The sequence below is a fragment of the Anabrus simplex genome, chromosome 3 (assembly GCF_040414725.1).
Source record: "Anabrus simplex isolate iqAnaSimp1 chromosome 3, ASM4041472v1, whole genome shotgun sequence".
In the NCBI taxonomy this organism is placed as follows: Eukaryota; Metazoa; Arthropoda; class Insecta; order Orthoptera; family Tettigoniidae; genus Anabrus; species Anabrus simplex.
In genome coordinates this window covers 194045360-194061735 of record NC_090267.1, presented here as the reverse complement: position 1 = coordinate 194061735, position 16376 = coordinate 194045360, and the positions used below count along the sequence as shown (strand labels likewise).

The window sequence follows — 16376 nt, the reverse complement described above, 5'->3', positions numbered from 1 at the left end:
AACTCTATTAGTGAGATAGCTTCTAATCCACTCCAAAGTACTTCCTCCTATCCCATATGGTGACAATTTGATGAGTAGAGCCTCATGTTGAACTGAAACAAAGACTTTGGAGAAGTCCATGTAAACAACATCCACTTGTTGCCTCCTATCCAGAGATTCTGAAATGAAATTGATAGATACTGCCATATTGGACACAGAGCATTTCTGTACAAAACCGTGCTCCGCTATATTAATATACTGTGAAACTGAACTGTACAATCTCTTATACACGATCTTCTCTGCTATCTCTAAAATCAGGGACAATAGCACAATAGGCCTATAGTTATCAAACACCATTTTGTGAGAGGAATAGACAGTTGTGTTTATGTTTTGTAAATCTAGAGAAAACATATGATAGGGTACCAAAGGGAAAGCTGTTCACCATACTGGGGGACTATGGAATTAATGGTAGATTATTAAAATCAAAGGTATTTATGTTGACAATTGGGCTGGAGTGAGAATTGACAGTGGAATGAGTTCTTGGTTCAGGGTACTTACAGAGGTTAGACAAGGCTGCAATCTTTCACCTTTGCTGTTCATAGTTTACATGGATCATCTGCTGAAAGGTATAAAGTGGCAGGGAGGAATTCAGTTGGATGGAAATGTAGTAAGCAGTCTGGCCTATGCTGACGACTTGGTCTTAATGGCAGATTGTGCTGAAAGCCTGCAGTCTAATATCTTGGAATGTGAAAGTAGGTGCAATGAGTACGGTATGAAAATTATTTTAAGTAGGGGCCTATTTATGTTGTGTGTAATTGAGCTTGAATCAAGGTGTAGTAAAGCTAATGGCGTGAGCTAGCAGTGTTCTGTAAGAAGGAAGTCAGCTCCTGGTCAAAACTATCTTTACATGGTCTGTTTTCAGATCAACTTTGCTTTACGGGAGCAAAAACTGGGTGGACTCAGGATATCTTATTCATAAGCTAGAAGTAACAGACATGAAAGTAGCGAGAATGATTGCTGGTACAAACAGGTGGGAACAACTGCAGGAGGGTAGCCTACTCGGAATGATGAGATAGATAGAAGCCTTTATGAATGAACTTGATGGATGAAGCTGTACATATAAACTGGCTTCGGTCATGGGATTACGTGAGGCGAATGGAGGAGGATAGGTTGAATAATGGATGGAGGAGAGGGGGACCAAGATGACGATGCTTAGACTCAGTTTCTAATGATTTAAGATAAAAGCTATAGAACTAAATTGAGGCCACAGCACTAGTTGCAAATAGAGGATTGTGGCGACATTTAGTAAATTCACAGAGGCTTACAATTCTAACGCTGAAAAGCATAACGGTCTATAATGATAATATATGTATGTGTGTATGTACGTATAATAAACCAAACAGATGTGACAACAGAGCTTATAGAAAATACTATATTGATAGCAGGACAGAATATGAGTGCGCAGGAGATAAGGCTGCCAAGAAACAGTTGGTGGTACAATGAAAAATGCTGAAAGAAAAGGATGGACGTAACAAAAGCATTGAAATCGTAGGAAGGTAGGGGATCTTCAAACACTAGAATTCCATTCTGTAGTAAACAAAAGGAGCATAGAGAACTATTGATAAATACAAAATACAATGGCAGAAGAAACAAGCTGACAAACTAAACAGAGACTCTAAAAGGAAGGGCAGTGAAAAGTGTGGAATAAAATAAATAAAATCTGTGGAGACATAAGAAGTACAACACAGGAGAAGATAAGTCATGGTGAATGGACTGAACATTTCAGACATATATTTCATGGCGAGGATATTTGGAAATCTAATACAGAAAGGACTGGGTCTTTTAGACAAAATATCAGTTGTGTTACTTCTTCTGATTAAATTGTACTAAATTGTTCTCCTCTCACTGACAAGATTCAGTATCCTTTTATCTGCAATGCAATCTATCCACGTCACATTCAACATTCTGTGTTTACCCCACTTTTAGACTCATTCTCATCCTTTCCCCACCAGTTACTGTCTATGTTTAACTTCCATTGCCATGCTGCACAAAAAAGTCTTCATACATATATATATAATGCAATGAATACAAATTGCACAACAAGAATTTGTTATTACCTAGAATCTATTCACCACTAGCTCAATAGGTAGTCTACTTTCGTTACAAGGTCCAAATACCCACTGTCTTCATCACGTCTTTGCCTTAATTCAAGTGTCATACGTCTCGAAGTCCATGGCATTTTGTTTAGTGCTCTAACTCAGCGCCTAAAAATTACCTATCTACAGCAATCAGTCCTGGATTTTGTATATCAAACACGAATGATTAATATTAAGGACATCAGTGATTAGAAGGATTTTGCATGTTAAACAACATATCATTAAGTCTTGAAGGGGTACAGAACTCACCTCAGACTGAGCCTTCAAGTCGATATAATGTATTTCACTCTGAAAATTTACTGACAAGTCTCGCGTCAACTACTTACTAATAAAGACCAAAGAGAATGAGTAAGAGATGACTCTCAACGTTATTTTTCACTTCTGTACGCAACGGCTGCGCAAAGATCGCCAGGAATCGCACGCTAGCGCCCCTGACGAGAGCAGGGCTGAACTAAAATTACCGGGCGGGCGATTTAAATCGTTTAGCGCGCGGAGGGTACCCAGGTTCTCGCCCCCCTCCCCCCCTCTTAAATATTATATTAAATCTATGTTTTCGTTTTTTATTTCTTTTATGTTTTTCTTTCATTTCCTTTTCTTTCTTTCCTGCGTTCTGTTACCTTTTTCTGAAATTCTGCATTCTGAACAGTGATACACCTGGAGGTTGGCCTGTGCTTTATTGTTATTAATAATAATTTTTTTGCTGGAGAAAAGAAGCTTACCAGATTGTGCTGCTTATTATAATTATTTGATTTATGGAGCTATATTTTATTTTTACTAATTCACAAAGCCACGAAGGATGGGAGTGACTGGCCTTGCCTATGCTGCTTTTTTTTTTGTTTCTGCTGAGGGAAAAGGAAGCTAACTCACAAAGGGAGGAAGGAAGTGTCCAGAAGGTGAGTGGGATTGGCAATCCTTATCTCAGATTAAGACCTACAACAGAAATAGACACTAACATCCCCTCGTACATCAGTCCTCTTTAATACTACTTAAGCCAACCGTAACAATCAATAGTATCAAGATATGCTACTTATGCAGAAAATAAAATATAAATACAATGTAAGAAAGAAAACCATACACAGGAACCAAAATGATTAAAGCAAACTCATATGATAAGGAGGGAGTTTGTAGGATTCAAAGGTAAATTGAAATGAAACATGATCTTTTGATTTATGGAGCTATATTCTACCTACTATCCACAGTGTTACAGGTATAAAATGGTGTAGAAATTTGCACAAAAGTTTTAGTGATCATAGTATATCATAATCTCTTGACATTACATGCAGCAGTGTTAATCATCAATTAATATTCATCAGCCAGAAAACTATTCAATACAACACAAATACAAAATCATTCATTTATGAAAGAACGACTGGAACTGACAAGTTACAACATAATACTTTTCTCTCTTATTGCAGTCTAACGTTGCATTGACATGTCAAAAGTTTTCAGCAACACCATTTGTAGCCTATTTTCCCAAGGAACTTACTATATGATATATCTTTCAGTCTGTCAAATGAGGCACCTAGGGCCACACACTGAGAAATATTGAGATTTTTACTTCTTTTGCATCTACTAGAGGATGGCAAATCTCTGGCAGAGTAGTGTTTGAAGAAACCAAGACATGATAGCACATACCCTGTTCCTACATATTGCATCAAAACACAACATATCATTCAATCAGTCATCTGCATTTAGATGACAACCAATGTCAAGCTACAAAATTGTGTGCATCCCTTGTATTCATTGATCTGCACTATTTACAATAGTTAGAAATGTTCTATTTTGTGTGACAGTAGGATATATCTAAATTTTTCTGGTACATGGAAAAGGATGGAATCATGAATACATTTGTGAGTTTAAAAGACAAGAGAGCGCTTACAGATTCTGTGATTGTTCCCTCATACAACATGCAGGAGGTACAAATAATGCTTCCTTTCAGTCCATCCGCAGGAGAGGAGTTCCAATAAATTGACAGAAATATGTAGCATCAGGATCTATGTACAATAATATGGCAGCTGATCCAGCACAAAACATACCCATGCCAAGTCACAACATAGCTCCACCTATTAAGAGCTACATCCAAGGAATTGTTTGATAATTTAGTACAGTATTATGAACAATATGCTGCTACCTTCCACAACATTACGGTGTGCAAGGGACTGTGCTGTGACCTACACAAAATGCCAGTTGAAGACAGTGGAAACTCACTTCAGACAGTGCCATTTGTATCTACTGTACAATGAAGGCAGAAATCTATGTCGGTGGTTGCAGATAGGCTGATCTGTGGTATGATAACATGCACTCCAACCGGCCAACCAAGCAGAGGAGGGGTGGCCACGGTTCCACCATGTTTCTACACCTCTGCATTTGGGACACAGAAACGGGCTGTTCCCCTACCACTGGCTGTCCTGAGAATGGTTTTCCTTTCGCCTGCAGTAAGGCGAATGATGGGACAGTTCCTAGTATATGCCATGGCCACCAAACATCTTGCCCTCACCACAAATCTCCTTGCTTAAGATGATGATGCTTGTTGATTAAAAGGGCCTAACATCTAGGCCATTGTTTTAAGAGAAAGTACAACTAGGCAACCACCCCCAATATATATTAGTAATCGGAGAGAAGAAATAGAAGGGGGCCGACACTAGGAATAATGATGGTATCGGCTAAGGAAGACCAGGGCCATGGAGGGTTTGAAAATAAATCTCCCTAAGCCTCCATACATAATACAATCAGGAGCAGAAAAGAACAGGTGGTGATCAAGGTAGATCAGATAGGATAGATGAAAGTGCGGTGCCTGGCACAAGTAAGCGGAAGCAATGTCAAAATTCAATTAAGGGCTCCGTGGTCGCCTACCCCAGATCCCAAGTGCAGAGCGCACATGGGATCCCTTTTAGTCATCTCTTACAGCAGGCAGAGGATGTCGTGGCTGTTAGTCTACTGCCCCTACCCACAGGGGGACAACTATTATAAGGCTAGTTGCTTTAGGTTGCACCAACTCAGATAGGTCTTATGGCGACAATGGGACAGGAAAGGCCTAGGAACGGGAAGGAAGCAGCCATGGCCTTAATTAAGGTACAGCCCCAGCATTTGCCTGGTGTGAAAATGGGAAACCACAGAAAACTATTTTCAGGGCTGCCGACAGTGGGGTTCGAACCCACCACTGCACAAGCGCAATTTCATAGATGCATGACCCCACTGCACAGCCTCCTTGCTGGGTGTTTTGTAAAACAAAATTAAATATATTGATAAACAATCATTAGCATTCACAAATTGAAATTGTTTAATCTGAATGTAAAATGAACATTAATAACATTAGCACCAGTGTTCTCCCCAGTAATGTTTGTCAGCCGGGTGGCAAGAATGAGTAGGCAGGTGGGGAATACTATGTAAAACTTCAATATGAAAATAAATTTCAATTCGTTCCCCTCAGGGTGTTAACAAAAATATCAGACAGGTAAACATTAACTGCACAATTGAACTATTTGAATGTTATCATCACAAACAAGATATAACAGAGTAGGCCTACTTTGATCTTCTAGTGTTCTATAGCTCCTTCCAAATCATGTAACAGTGGAGTTAGGCCTCCCACTCAGTTGCTGTGGGCACGTGGACTGCCATACAGGTTTGTGATGTTATGCGGAACAGAGGGCTCGCATGTGATTCCACGCTAATCCAGACCCCAGCTCGTGACTACGTAGTGGTCAAGCTAAACATTTGATCTCCGATGTAATTGATGAAATTTTGCTAATGATTTATCATTTAAATTCACAGTTTTATAGTATTTATATGTGAAAGCAGGAGCAGCAGGAGTGGAGGTCATGGTAGTAATAGCAGCAGCACCATTACCCATAGCAGTAGCAGTAGTAGCAGCGGCAGGCATGGAGATGGTGGTGTCAGCAACAGCACCGGTGGTAGTAGGTAGTAGTAGCAGAAGCAGTAGGAGTGCCGGTGGTGCAGGTGGTGTGAGCAGCAGCAGTCATAGCAGCGGAAGGACTTGGCCGTGGACCAGCCTTGTGTCGAGGCACACCTATATGAAAAAAAAAACACACACACACTAAGAATGGTATAACGGTATATGCTGATGACCTACATAAAGGTTCTCAGAACAAAGATGATCTTTAAGCAACTGTGGTCAGGCTTGAAAAATATTCTGAAGACAACAAAGTTAGCGGAACCTGGGACACATTCTTTTGAATGGATGAAATTGTTGAAATTTGAATTCTGGCATAAATAAATTATATTAACCATCCTCTAAATAACAAATGTGGTTTTGTGCCGCTGTGACTGTTTTTGACGTAGTTACGGTCGTTTTTAAATGGTTCTGCACGGTCATTTAATTATCAACCACGCCTCCTCTCCTCTGTATGCTCGGCTATCCGTGTTCCTTCTGTTACCATTAATTCCCTCTTTACAGTAGCATTGAGATTATACTATTTTTTAATATTGCAATATATACTGCCAACTGTTAGCTATGTTATGAACTACTTCATCCTACAATTTAGTCAACCATGAAGGAACTACACTTGGGGGAAGGGGACCTGGAAGTTTGAAGGAAGCAACTACTGCGAAGCTCACAAATGATTATAGGCAGGCAATATGTGCAAATATTCCCTCTGTAGATAATATGAAATCTGCAATATGTGCCACACTATACTATTACTCCTCCACAGCAGAAGATCCTAAGCATAAGAAATGCCCCCAAAGACCTGAATCATGGTGCTTCTACAATAAGAGTATCGCAACTGGACAAACCCCTCAAAGTCACAAAAATTGTCAGTTCAGTTCACAATTGCAATGCTGCTGAAAATTTTCTCTGTATACCAAAGGCTGGCATCAACTGAACTTCTGTCTAGATGTTGTAAAGGGGATACTCAAATTGCCAATGAAAGTCTTCATGCATGTATGTGGAAAAAGTGCCCATTGGCGCCCGCAAGGGAGGGGGGCAAGGGGGGGTATTTGCCTCCCCTGGAATTCTAAAAATGTTGATGTTCAATTGTTTAATATCATACCAGATTATGTCATAAACTGAAATTACTGACAGTCATCTAGCATCTGTTATAACCGGAAATTTCTGTAAACAATTTAATGTTGCTGACGTTATATTGGTTTTTATATTCAAGAAAATTGTTGATGTGCCCCCCCTTGGAAAAGATCCTCCGGGCGCCCATGAGAAGAGACCTTTGTGTCCTCAAAACGACTTGGAATAGCTGTTTCTAATGCAGTTGCAGAATACAACATGAGATGTAGTGCAACACAAGAAATGAAAATGGCTGTAAGGAATTATAAACTTTCACCAGCATCCACCAAACTTGCCACACAAAGAGATGAAAGAAGAAAATTTCACAGTCAGCAGTCAGTCACCCAACAAAAGAAAACAGCCAGGAAAAACTGAAACTCCTAAAGGTACACAGGGATGAAGCCAAGAAGAAGCAGGAGGGTAGGAGTTATAGTGCTGGTGAATTTTAAGAGATTTGGAAAGGCCATTATGAAAACTTTTAATGGGTTTAGAACTAAAATTCATTTAACTCAAAATACCATTTTTTGTAACCTGCACTGTTCCATGCAGATCAAATCTAAACCTATATTTGCCAAAGTTGGTATGTAGCTTCTATGTGACCTACCAAGAAAATTGTAGGATAGATTTTTCATTCTTCTACGATATACTCATTTTATGAGGCAAAATGAACAGAAAATTAGTGGAAAATTACATATAAAATACAATTACAAACTTGAAACAGGAGTTAATTAAGCGACATAGGGTGAAATGAAAATTCCATCCTTGAGTTTTTTTATGTTATAAGGAAGAAGTTTTCAAACTCTCAGGTAAAAATCCATCCCACAAGGAACTTTTTGAAAGTTGCCTGTTTTGCGAGCATCATAAACACAAAGTACATCATATCTCATAAACTAATAAGGATATTTAGCTGAAAATAAGATATGTTATTTCTATAATAGTCCTACATATTCCACAACAGTTTCATTGTGATTGCTCAAAAATTGTGGAAAATAAAAAAATGTGTACCAGGTTCCCTTAAAATGAACCTGGACAAAACGGTGCAAATGGTTTTCAGATAAAGAGGGAGTTAATATAGCGAGCTCAATTAAATACCTCACCATCACAATTCAGCTAACGTAAAGCCACTGATGGATTATAAAAATTATAAAATTTGCACATTTCTGCACTATTCTGTTAATAATAAATGTTAGGCCTGTAAGAGATGTACCAATTTCAACTTACAGGTACGGCAAGACCAGGTGTGACAGGCATTATAGTAAATTTCATTATGAGAAGCGAGGTTCCCCCTCATCTGGCACTGATGAATTTATCATCATTACCTCTGGAGAGCAATTTGAAATGAAACCCAGGAAAATTTGATAGGTCACAGTACTGTGAAATTAATAACAACGACTACTACTACTACTTACCTCTTTCCGGGACAGTATCTTTATACAGCAACCTTGATAGCGGTCCTGGATAGCTCGAGTGGCGAAAGTGCCTAGAACACACAGTACGGTTCTTCAGCTGCTTCGGAGGAAGCTGCCGCAAGCATTCGACCCCCCACAACGTCCAACCACTCTCTGCAAATATCCGGTCTACCAACAGGGAAATGATGAAATAAGATTCCCTGTTGCTGGCCTTCTTTGCTATCTGTGTAAATGCCACAGATCTGACACGTTTCGTGCATGGTCTGAGACATGAAAGGAAATAGAAGAAAGTAATAAAGGACACTGTATCAGTTTATATTTTTACTGCTAATTTCAATACCCTCAAAATGATAGTGGATTATCATACATAATATAACATTACATCAACAGAATTTTAAGGTGTCTGTTTCAAGTAGACTTATGTAACCACCATGCAAAAAGGTAATAAAACAGCGACAGCCAAAAAGAAATTTTTGGGAACATGAGCAGCTATCAATCATCAACTTAATAACTACTTAACCTCCTGCGGCCTACTATCCTTTTAATAGGATTTTGTTTTAAAAATAGAATGGAATATCCCGCAAACAATATTCAAACGTTAAATAAAATAAATAGCAAATTTAGGACTAGGCGAATATGATTCAATTTATCCGAAAGTCATTTGCCTTGGTGTGGTATATTTTCATGTTCTGGCCTCAGGAGATTAGTAAAACAAGAACCATAAGGATGCTTACCTCAAATATCTTGTACTTTTTCTTCAAACACGAAAACGAAGATAACAGATAAATGCATACAAAGCAAAGTGAAGCAAAGTGTCACAAACGTGGTCGTCCCACGTGGTCCAAGTTGTCAAACTCAAATTGACCAATAGCAATCGGGAGATGTTTTTACCAATAGGAGCTGCCGTATTCGTCACGTGGGCTATGGGTGAGTGACGTGATGTACAACAGCGCGCTCTCAAGAGTGGAGCGCGAAAGTATTCAGTCTGAGCCGAGCCCTCGGAAGTGTAGGACCTATGCCGCTGTCAAACCCTTGATAAAGACCAAATAAAGACAGATCATTATGACATTTCAAAAACACTTGTTTTTTCTTCGACAATGTCAGATCATTCCCACAGGGTTTACAGATAAACGGAAAATGAGTGGGAATACCTAAGAAGTTGCAATCAAAGTTGCAAGGTAAATACAAAATATTTGTGCTTCATAGGATCGAATAGAAATAAAATCCCTAGTGACTGCTGTACATTCCTGTACAAATTTTAGAGATCTATCTTTTCAATGAAAGAAGTTTCTATTAATTGAATAATAACGTCAGTTTTTGATTCAAACGTTTTTACTCAACTTGCACACAGAATACATATATATATTTTACTTTTTTATTCAAATGTTGGCCATGCTGCATTGTTTCTTTGCCGTACATGTTGTATTTACAATCCCAGTCCTGAATCTAAAAATATGAGCTGGGTTTTTAGGTTATCGGTAACAGTATAAAGCATTTTTTAAAGCTTCGTTAGATAGAAATATGATTGAACGACGTGGTTTTTTTACGCGGTTTCAACTTTTTACAGTTTAATTTGTTGTTTAGTGAATTAATTAAGGTTGGATTCGTTTTTTGGAGCAATAATCTGAAAAAATGGTGAGTGAATAGGGCATGGGTTTTAATTACACATTTTCATTCCTTCTTCCTGTGTGCTTAATCGTGCGAAAATTCGATCTGCTGGACTTGGTCTTCATAGTTGTTATGATGGACAAGGGACCTTTTAAAGGATATAATTTATAACATTTTGTGGCTTTTAATTTTTTTTAAAATTTCTGGCAAGACAGTTAATAGTATTCTTCCGAAATATGTGAATAGAATTGTGATCTATTCAAATAGTGTACATCGTTATTGTGAACAGTTTAAACCATTAAGTATAATTTCAGAGTGTATATCCTAGGATAAGTGAATGAAGTTTAAATTGAACCTAGGCTCTATATTCACTACTAAAATGCCTTATTGTTTGAAAAGGTCTACGATATAACTTATTAACAAAAATGATCACAAATGCAAAAATATTTCACATTATACATGTTCCGAGATGTCAGTTGAGAGATGGCTGGAATAACCTTAGTATACAAACTTGAGTAGAGTTTTTAAAAGTAGGAAAGTATGAAGATAAAAGTTGGAATTCAAGAGGACAAATTGGGGCAAATACCCGTTTATAGGAAGAAGAATTAGGAATTGGCTACATTTCTTGAAAATATAACTCGGAGAATTAGATTATATGAAGTATTATCTGATCCTGAATGATAAAGGTGGATGGGTCTGCAATTCAGTAAACTATTATTGGACCTTTATGTTTTCTTATATAAATATAGATGACTAGCAGATGTATCCATCCTTCGCTGCAGAATTCTACATTGTATACAGAATTCTAGGTTAGGTAGTGTACACGTTGTGCGCAAGACTGTATTAAATTGCATAGCTCTTAACGTTACCCTATAAACGCGACGGGGAAATCGCCAAATGTCTTTTCTCATATGAAGACTGGGTTAGGGATTTTTCATTGTAATGGTAGGCCCGCTTGCCTACCATCAGTCACTATCAGGTTGGGGAATTTCATTATAATGGCACTCATGCTCCACCTGCCTGTTTACATCCTCAGAAAGACTGTCTTAGTGGTTTTCCCAACTGAAATGAACATAGGTCATTACAATGACGTCAGTAGGAATGGCGCGATTAAAAACAATGCTTTCATATGAAATACTCGATAAAATGAAAAACCACACATTTCCTCACTTTTAACGAACAGTACTATGCTGCTGATCTAACAGTCCAAAGTTCCAGTGCTGGAATGTCCAGGCCGCAGACAGCCGTGATCCGTGAACACACTTAGTCTTTTTTTGGTGTGGGGGGTAGGGGTTGAACAGTGGAGAATCCGAGGGCAAAAACTATGCCCTTTTACTAATCTGTTTCGTAGGAGTACCCGATGAGTCGGAAAATCTCAATTCACTATACTGGTGGCCGAAAATCTATCTGACTTAGAGGCAAATTTTTTCTCCAAGCCAGAGGAGAAATCCCCTTTTCACAGCTAATGTGGAATAAAATGAATATAGAATTTAATAAGAGTGAAGAGGAAGAAGCGCTTCTTAAGAAACGGTTCTTTTCAGGGTTGAATTTTGAGTTATTTAGTGAATAGTGGTACTGCTACTACCACTAAGTAGCCTCTGCCTTAAGTGTACTCACTGCTCATTCAAAACAGCGCATCAGAGTAGGGATCTAATAGCTGGAATACTATGATGAACCAGTGTGTTATGTACTAGCATGTATGAACCAGGGGAATGGCATGATCAAGAAGAACGTTTTCTAACTCCCCAGGTATTTCCTGTCAGTATTCTATTGGGTTGTTATACTTGGTACGCAGTAATAATCCCATATATCGGAGTTGAGTGGCAGCATAAGACACAAAGGACATCACAACAAACAATAGTCAATGTAATGTTATTGTTATTTATTTATTTATTCGTATCAGAAGCATTAACACTATAAATACATATATACTCTTACTGAATTATATAAATTATATACAAAGTCACACTTATCGAAAAAAAGGTCTATACTAACATAAAGAAATAAATGAACTGGATTAAAGCCACTATATATATTTATTTAATAATATATATAATATAATGTATATTTATTTAATAATATATATAGTGGCTTTAATCCAGTTCATTTATTTCTTTATGTTAATATAATGAGCCACGAAAACCTACGTTCATTAATAAGGTCTATACTACTTTTGCCGAGAAATTGGCGACATCCAGTGCATTTTCTGTTGCCTGAAGTAGATCTTGTACTGTGCATGTTTTAGAGCACCTACTACACTGCAACATATGAGACGTCTGGATTGCACCACACTCACACAATGATGACTCGATGTTGAAACGCCACTTCTGCAGGTTGCTTTTACATCTTGTCACGCCTGTCTGTAATCTGTTCAGTGATCTCCAAGTACTCCATTTCTCCATATGACCAGGTGGTAATTCTTCACTTGGTGTCAATCATTCTTCGGAGCGAGTGCAGATTGCACGCCACATATCAATTCGGGATTGCTGAGGTGTCCCGTTAAGAGCCTGTGTTGTTCTGAGGAAACTTTTCCTTGATTTTAGCCTTGGAGTAACTGGTCTGTATCCATACAGAGGGTGAGCTTCAGATGTTTCTGCCTTCTTCCTCTCGTGTTTGCTGCAACCTCTCGATGGATATCAGGAGGGGCAATACCAGCAAGACTATACAATTTGTTCAACGGAGTAGGTTTTAGACAGCCGGTAATGATGCAACAGGTATTGTTCAGAGCAACATCTACCGTCCTGGCGTGACTTGACTTGTACCGTACTGGGGATGCATATTCTGCTGCAGAGTAACATAGAACAATGGAAGAGGTTCTCACAGTATTGGGCTGTGCCCCCCTGGTAGTACTCGTTATCTTCCTTATAATATTATTTCTGGCTGCCACTTTTTGCTTGGTGTTCGAGCAGTGTTTCTGGTAAGTGAGACCACGATCAAGGGTAACTCCAAGATATTGCTATGTTCTAATGTGGTTCCTTCCCAAGTGATTTTGAGAGTTCTGTTTGCCATTTTATTTTTGAGGTGGAAGGCACAAGTGTGAGTTTTACTGGGGTTTGGTCTCAGCTGATTCTCGTTGTAGTAAGCAGACAGCACTGAAAGTGCATTAGATAATTTCTGCTCAATAGCGTCAAAGCAGGTGTCTTGAGTGTTTATGGCACAGTCATCTGCATAGATAAAGCTCTGTGTTTCTTCGGGTAGTGGCTGGTCATTGGTGTAGATGTTGAACAATGACGGAGAGAGCACACTTCCCTGAGGTAATCCATTCCTCTGTGATTTCCACCTGCTTCTTTTCCCCTGAAATTCAACAAAAAAAAAAATCTATTTTCAAGGAGGTTCCTTATGAAGCAGGTAAGCTGGTAGTCATTACTAGCTTTGTATAGTTTCATAAGGAGTCTTCTATGGTTGACGGTATCGTATGAAGCTGTTAGGTCGACAAATACAGCTCTAGTGATCTGTTTCCTTTCGAAACCATCTTCGATATGCTGCGTAAGCTTCAGCACTTGAGATATACAGCTCTTCCCAGTCCTGAATCCAGCTTGCTGTGGTATGAAGATTGCCTCTTAACTTCTCCATTAGCCTATGGAGTACGAGTCTTTCAAGGATCTTGTACAGATGACAAAGGAGCGAGATAGGCTGCTAACTCTTTGGATCATTTGGATCCTTACCTGGCTTGCGAATAGCTATAACTCTGGCTTTCCTCCATAATTTTGGGATCTTCCATGATTGGATGCAGTTGTTCATCAGCTCTATTAGCCAGTGCTTTGTGGCTGGACCGAAGTTCTTAATTTGCTCAACTCTTATGTCGTCAAGGCCAGCAGCTATACCATTCTTGGTTTTGCTCAATGCATAATCAAGCTCAGCCTGAGTGAAAGGTCAATATAGAATGCTGGTTTCTTGATCAGGTTTTCTCTCAAATGTCTTCTTACTAGTCTTGATGGTTCTAGTAGTTTTTCCATTTTCAATGAGCTGGTGTGCAATTTCATCAGCTTTGACATTTGCATGTGTACTTGTTTGAGAACGGTCTTTATTTAGGCGCTGTAGCAATCTCCAAGCCCCTTGGCTGCTCCTACTCATATCACAGTCTGCCATCAGTTTCTCCCATTGGTCTCTCTTTGCCTCTGAGATTGAAGAGACTACGCATTGCAACGTTGGAGGTTTCCTCACTAAATGGGTTTTCGTTGTGTGATTTGTAATATTCATCTAGTAATACTGCTGTCTCTGCAGTTATCCCTTGGAGATAGTTTGTCCTACAGCCTCTTGGAATACATGTCTGAGAGCATAGATTCACAACATGAACAAAACGTTCATATTCTTCAGGTACAGCTGGGATAGTCCGAACTTTCTCATCCAACTTTTCGGAAAACTTAGACCAATTAGCCTTTTTAAAGTTGTATCGTCGCCTGAGGCGAGTTTCTTGAGGTCTTATTACAGGAAGTAACTGACACATTATTGGTCTGTGTTGTGTTTTGGAGATCGGTGAGCACACAGATTTATGACAATGTTGTGCTATACTCTCGTTTACGAAGAGGAGGTCTGGATTAAATCCTCGTTGCCATCTTCCCCAAGTGAAGGATGGTGGTAGTTTGCTGTCATGGATGAGAGAAAGGGGGTTACTTTCAGCCCAGGAAAGAACAGCTTCTCCGTTTTCATCTTCACGCGTGTATTCCCACATGTGGCTGTGACTATTGAAATCTCCTATTATCACAGATGTCTTCTCTGAACAGAAATTTTTAGGTGGGGCAAAGGAGAATCTTTCTGAAGGAGACTTACAGACGGAGGTGATTACACAATTACTGAGTTCTAGGGAGATTATCTCGATGTTGTGGTTGATTGTACAGTGGACATACTGAACTTTGATCTCTGGTTTAACAAAAACGGCACTACCACGTTTAGGGTGTGGTATTTCTGCAACTAACTTCATACCTGGTATATATGGTCGATTCTGATGGTTATCCTTGTGAGTTTCCTGAATGCATAAAACATTGCATTTTTGTTCTTGGCATAGTTTGTATAGCAATTGTTGTTTCGGTGATGACAAGCCTTTCGATGTTCACTGAGATTACAGTCAGAGTAGGTTCTGAAAAGAACCGTTCATTAGGTCCCATTATTGGAATTGTATATCTTTAGTATAGTGCTTTTGGAATGCTGACGTTCAGTTCAGTAATGGAATGGAATCAGCTTCACCCCCAATGTTATTGTTGATCAATGTTATGCGCTTTCGATATTGTAGGCCTTCGCGTTTAGTTTTCTTCCGACTCTGAAATACCACTCTTATCATAGTTGGTACGGTAAAAGTGAATAAAACACAAATGATCGGAAATAGTATTCTCTATAACTTTTGTTATGTAGTACTTTTTAATAGGACCGATAACATAGGTATTTAAAAATTAAATTTTATGCACCTTCCCCTAAACTACAATTTAATCCAGGGAGAATAAAATTGTTTATAACTTAGACTCTATACACTGATTTTAATTAAATTCTGTTAACCCATTTTCATGTTCATGTTTGTGGGTTACTGTAGTCACATCCTAGTTCGTGAACCATGGGCAATGGCTGAGTGGCCTAGTAAGTGGTCCTGAGAGTCGGGATACCAGTTGCTATGGAATGGGAGTGGGCATCTCGGACATATTCTGAGTCGTGGCCCTCCTTGTGCTCAGGTGGCTAGGACTATACAATTCACCGGTGGTCCATAACCCGTTAGAGGAGAGATCCTCACTTGGACTATGTGCAAGTAGGGTAGCATCCTGCTTCATGAATTTACCGAGCTCAGAACATTTTAAGCAAGTCTCGGACGTATGGGAGTAACGGTAACGGAGTCCCACTCCCATTTCACAGGCGAGGGACTCCTTGGAAACAACTTGGCGAACAGAATGGAATTCGATGGGGAGCTATCAATATTAATGGGGCTTATGGAAGAAAGAAGGTAGAACTGGCTGAGTCAGCAAAGAGGATGCATCTGGATGTGCTAGGAGTAAGTGATATTCGGGTAAGGGGAGATAATGAGGAAGAGATAGGAGATTATAAAGTGTACTTGACGGGTGTTTGAAAGGGAAGGGCAGAGTCTGGGGTAGGGCTCTTTATCAGGAATACCATTGCACGCAACATAGTTTCTGTTAGGCACGTAAATGAGCGAATGATGTGGGTAGATTTGTCAGTTGGAGGAATTAGGACAAGAATTATGTCCGTGTATTCACCCTGTGAGGG

The 16376-nt window shown here is 39.1% G+C and overlaps 2 protein-coding genes across 2 annotated transcripts in view; one reads left to right on the top strand and one right to left on the bottom strand.

Annotated features, from left to right (window-relative positions):
- LOC136866138 (E3 ubiquitin-protein ligase RNF181) overlaps positions 1 to 9654 on the bottom strand; it is a 171466-nt gene extending 161812 nt beyond the window's left edge. The window contains exons 1-2 of the mRNA XM_068226627.1: positions 9609 to 9654; positions 2385 to 2475 (exon numbers count right to left, since the gene is read on the bottom strand). The gene's annotated coding sequence lies outside the window, so the exon portion shown is untranslated. The remainder of the gene's footprint in view (positions 1 to 2384; positions 2476 to 9608) is intronic.
- A 335-nt stretch (positions 9655 to 9989) lies between these two features.
- The window catches only part of emei (transmembrane protein 161-like emei), a 183594-nt gene continuing 177207 nt past the window's right edge, over positions 9990 to 16376 (top strand). Inside the window, exon 1 of the mRNA XM_067144268.2 lies at positions 9990 to 10196. Within this exon, the coding sequence (XP_067000369.1) occupies positions 10194 to 10196 (3 nt within the window). The 5' untranslated portion in view covers positions 9990 to 10193. The remainder of the gene's footprint in view (positions 10197 to 16376) is intronic.